Source organism: Xyrauchen texanus, chromosome 43 (assembly GCF_025860055.1).
Source record: "Xyrauchen texanus isolate HMW12.3.18 chromosome 43, RBS_HiC_50CHRs, whole genome shotgun sequence".
Taxonomy (NCBI): domain Eukaryota; kingdom Metazoa; phylum Chordata; class Actinopteri; order Cypriniformes; family Catostomidae; genus Xyrauchen; species Xyrauchen texanus.
This window is the reverse complement of record NC_068318.1, coordinates 11,374,067-11,387,031: the sequence shown is the minus strand read 5'-3', so window position 1 is coordinate 11,387,031 and position 12,965 is coordinate 11,374,067. Positions and strand designations below refer to the sequence as shown.

The following is a 12,965-nucleotide window of genomic DNA, read 5'->3' as shown; positions in this document are numbered from 1 at the left end:
GAAGAATGGCGAGGCAAAAACCACTGCTAACCCAGAAGAACATTAAGGCTTGTCTGAATTTTGCCAAAACACACCTTGATGATCCACAAACCTATTGGGAGAATGTTCTGTGGACTGATGAGTCAAAAGTGGAACTGTTTGAAAGACAGGGGTCCTGTTACATCTGGCATCAATCAAACACAGAATTCCACAAAAAGAACATCATACCTACGGTCGAGCATGGTGGTGATGTGATGGTGTGAGGATGCTTTGTTGCTTTGTTGCTTCAGAACCAGGGTGACTTGCAATAATTGAGGGTAACATGAACTTTGCTCTCTACCAGAAAATCCTGTTTCTTTGAGTTAGAGTAAGCTACAGTTCATGTGCCAGTGTCAAACGTGTGAGCATCAATCAAGAGGAAAGATATGATGGGTTAATCCCGTTTTGAGATAGAAATCATAAGACATCAAATTAAACGTTTAATAAAAGCATAGGTTTATAGCCTGCTTACAAGTTACATTTAAATGCCTTGCTGATAGTGTTCCTTTGAAAAGACAACCGAGTAAACGCAAACCTTAAATGTATAGGTGCAAGTTATTGCATATATATATATATATATATATATATATATATATATATATATATATATATATATATATATATATATATATAGGCTATATATATATATGAAGGAATCACATCTAAAAATACAAGCTTATTTATTGAAACATGGTCTAATTAAATAATCTTGTATTTTGAATTAAGCAGTTATTTTTTTCCTTTAATAAAGTGTAAAATCCCCCAGCACCTCCCCTTCCTGTGTCCCTGCCAGTGATGGACTGGCCATCTGGCGCACCGGGACTTTTACCCCCATTCATCAATCGCCCCACTCTTATTTATTAAGTGCTTCCATTTGCTGCTGTGTGTGGAAAACACCAAATAGATATGAAAACCTTTAAGGCTCTGTGCAATGCTCTTTGAAACCAGATTAAACATCCCCGACATTCTAAACCAGCAGTAATGAGGTAAATAAGAAACATTGTGTCAATCACAATGGTAATTACATTCTTTTCAATCCATTTGTATTGCATTGCAGTTAGTAACACTAACTGTAGAAACTATGATGTTTTGGCAGAAATATTGTATACATTTGAAATATATAAATATTGTATATTAGGAGAATCTGTTGTTTTTATGGCAGGTTTTTTATAGTCTCTACATGGATATTGTTTTTCATAATTTTAAATTCCATTGTTTGTTTTTTTAGAAACCATAATTACATCTGGTATTAAGGAGCATTGTTTAACCTGTGATCAGCATGCTCTTATTAATACCATAGATAGGCTACTATGCAAGAACGTGGTAAATTATCATAAGGGCAAGTAAAAAGGTGAATTTAACAAGAGCTTTAAAGCCAGGACCCCTGTGAATTAAGGATGAAGCTATGAGTATTTTTCTCTGTAATTTCAGTTCTAATGAGCTATAATGGAAAAAGTAAAAACAAATTGTCCAAGCCCAGCCCTGGTCCCTGCCCACACTTACAGGTATCATATCACTCCTGAAAACATGAATTAAACTATTGGAGTCATAAGGATTACTTTTATGCTGCCTTTATGTGCTTTTTGGAGCTTCAAAGATTTGGTCACTATTCACTGGCATTGTCAGGACCTACTCTTCTAAATTCTATTCTTCAAAAAAAATTCTACAGAATTAAGAACGTCATCTACATCTGGGATGGCATGAGGTTGAGTAAATGATGAGAGAATTTTCATTTTTGGGTGAACTATCCCTTTAATAAACAGTATAGCCTACACACAATGCCAATATACATTTTTACCATAATGTTTTAAAAGACAGCAGCGGATTATTAGCGAATGTCCCCCGTGATGATGTGCACAAACTGACTTAATGTGAAACTTCTCATCATCCGTCATGTAAAAAAAATGTTTTGAGGAAAACTGCTGATTGAACATCTCCACTGACCGGCATGACGCTGTAAAGATTATCTTCTGTATTCATTTGTCGCAAGGAGTGTCAGATTTGTAGCTCGTAGAGCCAAGTGGACATCAACTACATCACATATTATTCTCGACAGTATAATAACCTTCATTTCCTCCAGGCACGCGTTTAATGAACCGTTATAACGAGCAAGGTCACATTTCCTCGCTTGTCAATTTAGAGTCCGCGCGCGCAGCCGCGTGTGAAACATTCATCATTTGATCATGACAAGGTGATGAGGACATCTGATGTTATTATTTCCAGGGGAAAACAATCCGTTTGAGTCTATATGAATATTCAGGCAGTGTCCTAGTACAAAGGCAGGTTGGACCTTTTCAAAGTTGTTTTATCCGACGTCACTTGTTTATCCACTGCAGTGTCTCGAAGTCGCTCAGTCAGGCGGTATAATACAAGCTTCACTGAATACAGTCGACCGCTTCAGTGAACCATTTTCGTTTTAAAATCAAAGTTAAGAAGTCTATTCATTGTACAGAAAGAAGTCTTACCTGTTCTGTGTCTCTGCACCGGTGCAAGTGTGTGTGTGTCCTGTAGAGACGCTCACATCACGCACACACACCTAATACACTTCCATTGTGATAGTGATGGAGAGCTGATACGGCGGAAACATCTAGCTGTAAGTGAAACATCTAGCTAGCTGACACCGTACAGTTAATTACGTCATTTGACAATAAATGACGTAAGCCGACATAAAATGAGCCGCAACGCCGTGCGCGGAATTAAAATGTCAAGCTTGCTCGCGGTACAGTCACAAGTGAGGGCACTATTACCAAGTGTAGACAGGACACATCCCTAACTTACCAGAACTATCCTCATAATAATGTATAATTAGAATACGCTATACTATGTGAAATATATCTATATGTTGCTAATCATTCATCCCATGTAACAAAACCTGTAGTTATTATGTTATTGATGTCATGATAGATACCCCGAATATCTCTTGATAGTTTTATTGTCACCCACCATTAAAGGGATAGTTCACCCAAAAATGAAATTCTCTCACTTGCATTGAATGGACCTACAGAGCTGAAATATTCTTCTAAATATCTTCTGCAACATTCTGCAAAATAAAGTCCTACACATCTGTGATGGCATGAGGGTGAGTAAATGATGAGAGAAAGAGAGAGAGAGAGCACATATCACATTCAATAACACTAGGGAAACAGTGAGGAAAATCATTTATTTGAACCAAAACAGTGATAAAAATTGACAGCAACTGTGATTTAATATCTTTACAAAGCAGTTCAGACAATAATACTGTATATTTAATGCAGCCATTTTATTAGCTTGAATGGGAGTATCAATATCTGTATTCGAAATACATATCTAGAGTGCACTTAACTAGTTAGCCATGCAGCAGGTCAAAGACATTTTAAAAGCTTTGAAAATCAGCAATGGCCATTTGAAACAAGACTTACAGGCTTCATACAGGCTTCGTGAACCCGTCTATCCCTGAGTGAGCTTAATTGGACGTTAGCTCTCTTAGTGCATTTATAGGGTAAAATACTATTTATTCAGTCTTGCAGATGCTTAGCAAGATGGACTTGTGCTAAGATGAGGGGAAACAGGAAACCATAAGCTGTCCTATTTCACCCATCAGCAAATATCATCAGTGCACCTGAATGCTTGAACGCTAGGTGACAACGCCAATAAGGACAAATGAGACATTTTAGAGGCTTTAAGACTTTGCTTTCTTTTCTGAAATCTTTTATATTATGGTTAAACTGCCCCTGTCTATATTTTTGAAACAAGAGATAAATCTGGGTTAAGCCTAATTCCACATTAGATTTTATGCCCTTATAAGCCTGATGTCTTTGTGTTGGAGTGCGCTCAAAAAAGGGAGTAGCAGTACCATAAAAAGCCACATCGACATAAACACACACATATTTTCACACAATCTCAGAGCATAGAGAGAGATTAATGCATGTGTAATCTCAGAGGAATGCACTATTTCAGAGCCCCAAATATACCCTAGTGCCAAACACAGGTTATAATCCTCATCCATTGCATTTGCACGTACATTAAACATGAGAGGGGTTAAAAATATAAAATAAATACAGTTAAAGACAAAATTATTAGCCCGCCTATGAAATTTCAATTATTTTTCAAATATTTTCCAAGTGATGTTTAACAGAGCAAGGGGATTTCTTATTGTATTTTTCCTCTGGAGAAAGCCTTGTTTATTTCAATTTGCCTGGAATAAAATAATTTTGATTTATTTTATTTTTTTAAACTGCTAAGGTCAATATTATTAGCCCCCTTAAGAAACTATCTGTTTGATTGGCTACGGAACCAACCACTGTTATCCAATGACTTGCCTAATTAACCTAATTAATCCACCAAGACTTTCAGTTGCACTTCAAACTGAGGATTAGTATCTTGCAAAACAACTAGTGAAGTAATATAAACTGTCATAATGGCAAAGACAAAATACATTTGTTTAGACTTGAGAAAAATAATTGTTAATGCTCAAAAAGCAGAAGGATATACACGTTTATCAAAGCGTTTTCAGGTGTCAAGAACTGCCGTGAGAATATTATCAAGAAGTTTGAAGAGACCCACACAGTGGAGAACAAGACTGGCAGAGCCAGGAAGCGAAAGATTTCAAAAACCTTGGTAAGAAAACTGGTGAGAGAGGTTTCTAAAGACCCAAGAACAACTGCCAAGACACTATTGAATGATTTAGCCAAGTCTGGGATTGATGTCTCAATGAAGACAGTCACTAGAGCTCTGCACAGGAATGGACTGCGAGGTTGCAGACCAAGAAAAACTCCACTTCTGAAGAAGAGACAGATCCAAGCTAGACTGAAGTTTGCCAAGGACAATCTAGAGAAAAATTATGCATACTGGAAAGGTGTCCTTTGGTCAGATGAGACAAAACTAGAGCTCTTTGGCCATAGAGTTGCCTATGTTTGGAGAAAGAAGGGAGAGGCGCTCAACCCAAAGATCACCGTTTCCACAGTGAAACATGGCGGTGGGAGTATAATAATGTGGGGATGTTTCAGAGCATCTGGAACTGGGAATCTCATCTGGGTTGAAGGAATCATGAAAAAGGAAGACTACGAGAAGATTTTGAAAGACAACCTCAGGCAATCTGCAACATAACTTTGTTTGGGTCGACATTTCTTCTTCCAGCATGATAACGACCCAAAGCGTAACTCACTTCTGGTGCAGAACTACCTCCAAACGAGCAAAGTGAACATCCTTGACTAGATTATCTGTGGGCCACACTGAAGACTAGAGTCCATGCCAGGAGACAAACAAATCTGGAGGAGCTTGAGAGATTTGCTACGGAGGAATGGGCTGCGACTTCTCAGGAGAAATGCCTAAAACTTGTTGAGAACTTCAACAAACGACTAAAGGCTGTTATCAAGCAAAAGGGATACAATATTGACTGTTAACATCAGAGGGCTAATAATTTTGACCTGTAGATTTTTTCATTCTTGGTTATAATTTTGTTTCTATTTGTATTATAAACACTCTAAGAAAAAAATCTTTGCTCCATTAAACAGCACTTGGGAATTATTTGAAAAATAACTAAATAATTCATAGGGGGCTAATACTTTTGTCTTATCTGATCTTAGGTCAAATTGGTTTCAGGTTGAGGCAGACTGATTTCACAAGAAAATCGTCAGCAGGAGATAAAATTTTTGTCTGCTAAAATCGGTGTGTGTTTTCCGAGTTCTATCACTTAAAATTTTCTTGCTAGCCGGAGATCAAAGGGATGTGACATAAAAGGCACAGTGTGGGTGATTTTCAGGGCATAAACATTCGCTGTATGGAATTCTTGTTGGGAATTCAACACATTGGGTTCGAATTTAGATGGAAAAAAATACAAAAATAACATGGTAGTTTCCCATGTGGTCATGTTAGTCAGATAACATTTGTGCTATGGTACGTACCATAGTTCTTTGGTCAGTGAAAATATGCACAGATGTACATTCTCACGGCATCTTTGTTTTAGTCTTAACAAGACCTTTTTCTACAAGACAACGGTAGAACTCCTGGATGTACGTGTACACACACTTCCAATCGGGCTCTCGCATTCGCATTAAGTCATCAATATCCAGCAGTGGAGGGCAGTCAGCTAGTCTCCTACAAACATACAGCACCATTAATGTTCACTGTGATTTTTTTTAAGCACAAACAATTGTATAATGGTGAATGTTATGAAAACTGTCAAGAAATGTTCTGGTCATATTTCACATCCCTAAATTACAGGATACAAATAAGAAATAATATTTTTGCATGAAGAAAATGAAGACTATTTAGGACCATTGTAGGATTTCAATTTTTTTTTTGCATTGTGACATTGTTTTTTATGAAAATTATGGTAGCAATTGTTTTAATTCATAGATTAAAACATGGATACTTTTTTTGTGTACAAATGTCTCAAAAATAATTCAAATAATTCAAAAATTATTCAAAGACTTGAATGTGGCTCAATGGATGATTAATTTAGCTGCCATTAAAGGGTTAGTTCACCAAAAAATTAAAATTATCCCATAATGAACTCACCCTCAAGCCATTCTAGGTGTATATCACATTCTTCTTTCAGCCAAACACAATCAGAGTTATATTAAATAATATCCTGGCTCTTCCAAACTTTATAATGGGAGTGAATGGTAGCTTAGATTTTAAAGCCCAAAAAAGTGCGTCCTTCCATCAAAAAAGTAATCCATAAGGCTCCAGGGGGTTAATAAAGGCCTTCTGAACCGAAGCGATGCATTTTTGTAAGAAAAATATCTATATTTATAAATATAGCCTATAATCACTGGCTAGTAAATTATGGGATTGTTTTCATTTTTGAGCGAAACACCTTTGTTTCTCATAGGAAACAGTTATTAGTTGACAGCATTTGCCACCTAATAGGACAATTGTCAGTTAAGCATTTAGCATTTTATTGGACAAAAATGTGTTTATGCCCTGAGTGTAAAATAAGTCAGCAATATTTTAGGTTAGTTTTTTTCTTCTTCTCTGAAACAGAAAGACTATTTTATATGACGCCGTTTTCGTGCCACATAAAAAATAAAAAAAATCTACAATTTAAATAATAAAGTCATAATGTTTTTAGAATACAGTCAAAATTATAATAATAAAGCCATTGCATTATGAAATTAAAGTTTTTGCAAGCTCTCTGTTCATCAATGACGTATGCATTAGTACAAGAGTTTTCAACCTGAGGGTGCCTCTTAAGGGGGCGCGAGATGCTTACACAAGTGAAACAAAAAAGAACGGGAACTGCTGTGAATTATATAGGTTCATTTCAAGACATTATATGTGGTAACATCCTGTCAGCAGACCAAGTGTCACCCACGCGAGTGGGACTGTGTGAATGTCTTTCTGGTTCTTTCTACTGAATTATTTAATTTTCCTACATAACCACTGCAGTGTCCATATACAAATAATAACTCTGTGCAGATGTGCCAAAAGATGACAAAGGATTTCTTTATTGCTAAATACTGTTATTAATATGTTTTAACTAAATCCTCCCCATCACTTCTCCTCAATTAATAAGTTGATGGCTTGGCATCTTTTCTATCATTGTGATAATGATGCACTGCTTAATTTTCTCTCAAAATATCATACTTATTTATAATATTTTACTTATTTATTTGATGTATTGATATTTATTCATGCAATATACAACTTTAGTCTTAAAATGCTACAACTTTATTCTTGTAATTTTGACTTTATTCTTACAATATTGTGTCTTTAATCTCATTATCCTTGAAACTGTATTACTTCATTCTCAAAATCCTATATATTTATTTTAATGTGGCATTAAATGCTGTTGTAGTACTTGTGTAAATCAGCTAAAATAATTTTGATCAACTTTCAGGTGTACACTAGCAGATAGTTAGCGTTAAAGCTAATAGACATGGACTAAAATTTAGATTTAATCAATGCTCCTTAAATTAGGCTTCATTTGCATTATTGTGTTTTGAGTTTGGGGGAAAATATGACCCAGACATTTCTTCGTGAGATTCAACTATAGGCAGATGCAATAAGTGGCATAAATATTTACTCTGCAGCCTTGAATGCCTTCTCAAAGTTAGCTCTGCGATTATTAGGGTCGAGGGTGCTGTATTCAAAGCCCTCGGGGAAGAACCTGTGTACCAGGGCACAGAACGCCAGACCGTTTGCCCAGCTAGAGGAGAAATTTTGGATGTTCACACCCTGTACACAGAAACAAGTGTCTAAACTAGTGAAAGTGAGGAATGGTAGATTTTGATTTGATCTCCTTTTGGGGTAAATTCACTTAACAGCACAACTTTTTTCTTATTCAGTAACTACTTGCAATCCATCTTAACCAGGTGCTAATATAGTGAAGCACTGTGAGAATTTACATTATTTCATTGTCATTCTTTTCAACAAACACTTTCTTTCTAAGTAAATTAGGCTTATTATAGATTCTGCCTTAATAAATTGCTCAGTGCTATTTGCCTGGTGCAATTAATCATAATCTTTTCAGGCCCACCTCATATGGTTCAGTCTTGGCCCGGCACCAGTCCAGTAACATCTGTTTGACATTTTTGGTGTTCAGACCACCAGCTTCCGAACCATGCTGCACTTTCACCCTGGACACATGGGCTTGAGCCGGGCTATAGAAGGAAAGATCAATGGAACGAGATTGTGTCCAGTTGCTTTCAGACCACGATCATCCTGTCAGTCTACTCAGAATCACTCACCTGCCCACAGTTTTTGGAAAGGAACTAGAGGTTGGTGGTGATAATGTCTTTGCCTGTGCTGTTCCTGCACAGAAATCGAGTAAAAGAATAGTTTATCAAAACATGGCCCGGTAGATTGGTCAGTATGTGAGAGGTTCAAGCTACCGGTATTTATATGACAGAACATCTAGGTTACTGTTGTAACCTCCATTCCCTGATGGAGGGAACGGGACGTTGTGTCGAATGACACTAGGGGACTTTCTTGAAGGCCTCGGTTACCACTGAACTTGAGAAAAGGCTAATGAGAATTTGGCAGACAGAATTTGCATGTCCCTCCCCCGGACATACGGGTATAAAGGGAGGGAATCATGCATCTTTTCATTCAGGATTTGCACTGAGGAGCCGAGAATAAGGTTCAGCCATTGCAGTGGCTCGGTTCAGCGTCGCGACCGGGCAGACACAACGCCTCGTACCCTCCATCAGAGAACGGAGGTTACAACAGTAACCTAGATGTTCACTGTCTGTCGCTCACTTTGACGTTGTGTCAAATGAAACGATACTAGTTGTCCCTATTCGATCACACCATGCTGTGAACCGTGTACGTGAGCTGCTGACGCAGGTGCAGGTAGGCAGTTGCGTGCCAAAGCAACAGGCTGCGTCAGACTTCACATACCCTTCCCCAACGCCCCATAAAAATTGTCATAAACTTTTTAGGTTCCCGGCATCCTGGAGGGGGGAAAAGCGATGTGCCAAGCACGAGAGCAGGCCCCACCTTTTCTCTCTATGTTTCTAGCATAGAGTTAAAGCGGCCGGGGACATTTTAACTCTATCACATGCATCAGGGAAGGCATTCTTTTGTAACTCCTATTCTTTCAGGGGGAAAAGACCACACGGAGACCACCACCTGCCCAGGCTGGGGGGGAGGTAAAGTGTGGCGAAATACATCACATGGGTTTTCAGGCCACATGTGGAAATGGCGCGGTGGTAGATCCTACCTGCTGCGAGGGAGGAGTTGCTACAAACATGGAAACTGGGGGGCAGCGGGGTCTGCCCAAGGGAGATGGGACCATACCACGGAAAATACACACAGGGGATTAGTTCATAAAGGCCCATCCTGTGGAGCACCTATTCCAGTACAGAGTAATTTTAATACCTGTAGTGGATCTGGTTGGGGAATTCCTCCGATGAATTCACGGACCAGAGGGCTAGGGAGGGAGAACATCCAGGGACCGCGAGTTTAGTGGACTCTCCTGGGCGAAAAGAGTGCACGTGATCACCTCAGTGGAGGGGGAAGGCACTATGTGCAAGTGGAACACCCGGTCAGATGTTCCGCATTCCCGAGTTGTACGTGCTCGGACCTGAGAGAACATGGGACAAGACCGACTCAACCCTGAGATTGTAAATCTCATAAAGGTATTGGGTGTTACCCAGCCTGCTGCTCTGCAAATGTCTGCTAGGGAGGTGCTGTTGGCCAGTGCCAACGAGGATGCCACACTTCTCGTCGAGTGTACTCAAACCCGCAAGGGGGCGGACACGGCCTGGGTTTGATAGGCCAAAGCGATGGCATCAACGACCCAGGGGGAAAGCCTCTGTTTGGAGAGAGCGTTCCCTTTCCGCTGTCCACCAAAGCAAAGAGCTGCTCAGAATATCTAAAGCTCTGCGTGCGGTCTACATAGGTACGCAAAGCATGCACCGGACACAGCAACGAAAAGGCTGGGTCTGCCTCCTCCTGCACCTTCACTTGCAGATTTGCTACCTGGTCCCTGAAGGGGGTCGTAGGAATGCGGTCTTAGGTTGACATGGGTGTCTGCCGGACCGAACTCCAGGCAGTGTCACTGACAGAGAACGCTTGCAGGTCCCCAACCCTCTTGATGGAAGCGAGCGTGATCAGGAGTGCCGTCTTCAAGGAGAGGGCTCTGAGCTCGACTGAATTCTGAGAGGAACAGAAATGTTCTGGGAGGGTTCAGCCTCAGGGTGCCTCTAAAGGACCTGATGATCAGATCATTCTTCCCTAGGGACTTACTGTCCACTGCGTCATGGTGAGCCGATATGGCGGCTACATAAACCTTCAAGGTGGAGGGGGACAGCCTCCCCTCCAGTCTTTCCTGCTGGAATGAGAGCACTGATCCGACTGTGCATGTTTGTGGGTCATCGAATCAGGAAGAACACCAATTTGAGAACAAGCGTCACTTCAGGGCGTAACGTTGCCTGATAGAGGGAGCTCTGGCTTGGTTGATCATGTCTACGACAGCAGGTGGTAGGCCACTTAGATCTTCTGCATCCCATCCAGGGACCAGATGTGGAGGTTCCAGAGGTCTGGGTGCGGATGCCAGAGGGTCCCCCGTCCCTGAGAAAGAAGGTCCTTCCTCAGGGGAATTTTCCAGGGAGATTCGAGAACCAAGTCTGTGTGGGCCAATATGGGGCCACCAGAGTGACTTGTTCCTAATCCTCCCTGACCTTGCACAGCACCCATGCAAGTAGGCTCACTGGGGGAAATGTGTACTTGTGCAGCCCCTGGGGCCAGCTGTGTGCCAGCTCATCTATCCCGAGGGGAGCCTCCACTATGGAGTACCAGAGCTGGCAGTGGGAGGTCTCTTGGGAAGAAAACCGCTCATCCTGTGCTTTGCCAAACCACTCCCAAATCAGCTGGACAACCTGGGGTTCGCTGCTGGCTCCAAAGGAGGAGATGGCGGGTGAATTGCGACATGTGATGAGAGCGCGATTTATGTACGCTGATCGTGGTGGTGCTGTCTGTGCGAATCAAGACATGCTTGCCCCAAAATAGCGGGAGAAACCTTCGCAAGAATTTACAGCAACTCTAGGCAGTTGATGTGCCAACCCAACCCTGTTTGGATGCATCTATGGGGACCAGAACGCATCAGGACATCTGCTGTAGGGGGACTCCTGTCCACAGAAAACAGAGGTCTGTCTAAGGGTTGGATGTCTGGTGGCAGAAAGAGGTGATGAACACACGGTATGTGTATAAAAATATATATATTTATGTATATTATGTATATTGAGGAGAATATGTTGACAGTCCAGTGTGAGATTATAGATGAATAAAGTGCAGTGCTAATTATTGATCGTGATAGATCAAGTGTTCAACAGTCTGACTGCTTGGGGAAAGAAGCTGTCATGTAGTCGGCTGGTGCGGGTCTTGATGCTGTGATACCGCCTGCCTGATGGTAGCAGTGAGAACAGCCCATGACTCGGGTGGCTGGAGTCTCTGATGATCCTCCGAGCTTTTTCACACACGCCTAGTGTATATGTCCTGGAGGGAGGGAAGCTCACCTCCGATGATGTTTCTGGCAGTTCGCACCACCCTTTGCAGGGCTTTGCAGTTGTGGGCGGTGCTATTGCCGTACCAGGCAGTGATGCAGCCAGTCAGGATGCTCTCTACGGTGCTGGTGTAGAACCGTGTGAGGATGTGTTGGTTCATTCCAAACTTCCTCAGCCGTCTCAGGAAGAAGAGGCGCTGGTGAGCCTTCTTCACAACGGCCTCAGTGTGGACGGACCATGTGAGTTCTTCAGTGATGTGGACACCGAGGAACTTAAAACTGCTGACACTCTCTCTACCGGTGCTCCATTGATGGTGATGGGGCTGTGTTCTCCATCTTTCCTCCTGAAATCCACCACAAGCTCCTTGGTTTTACTGACGTTGAGGGAGAGGTTGTGCTTCTGACACCAGCGTGTCAGAGTGTGCACCTCCTCTCTGTAGGCTCTTTCATCATTGTCAGTGATCAGACCTACCACCGTCGTATCGTCAGCAAACTTAATGATGGCATTGGAGCTATGTGTTGCCACACAGTCATGTGTGTACAGTGAATACAGTAGGGGGCTGAGAACACAGCCCTGCGGGGCTCCAGTGTTGAGGGTCAGTGATGAGGAGATGTTGCTGCCCATTCTAACCACCTGACGTCTGCCTGACAGGAAATCCAGGATCCAGCTGCACAGCGAGCTGTTTAAGCCCAGAGCCCGGAGTTTCATATCAAGCTTGGAGGGCACTATGGTGTTGAATGCTGAGCTGTAGTCAACAAACAGCATTCTCACATATGTGTTCCTTTTTTCCAGATGGGAGAGAACAGTGTGTAGTGCAGATGCAATGGCATCATCAGTGGAGTGGTTGTTGCGGTAGGCAAACTGCAATGGGTCCAAAGAGGGGGGCAGAACAGAGCAGATGTAATCTCTGATTAACCTCTCAAAGCATTTGCTGATGATGGGGGTCAGAGCAACAGGACGCCAGTCATTTAAGCAAGTGATTGTGGCTTGCTTCGGTACAGGCACAATGGTTCTAGA

General features: G+C 41.5%; 2 protein-coding genes across 2 annotated transcripts in view; both read right to left on the bottom strand.

Annotated features, from left to right (window-relative positions):
* LOC127636017 (inositol polyphosphate 5-phosphatase K-like) overlaps positions 1-12,965 on the bottom strand; it is a 50,566-nt gene that overhangs the window by 30,978 nt on the left and 6,623 nt on the right. The gene's annotated exons all lie outside the window — the stretch shown is intronic.
* Positions 3,169-8,565, bottom strand: LOC127636028 (smoothelin-like protein 1). The gene is made up of 3 exons (XM_052116389.1): positions 8,480-8,565; positions 8,027-8,149; positions 3,169-6,093 (listed from the first exon to the last, which is right to left on the bottom strand). Exons 1-3 carry the CDS (start codon positions 8,530-8,532, stop codon positions 5,943-5,945), a joined length of 327 nt encoding a protein of 108 aa, XP_051972349.1. The 5' UTR covers positions 8,533-8,565; the 3' UTR covers positions 3,169-5,942.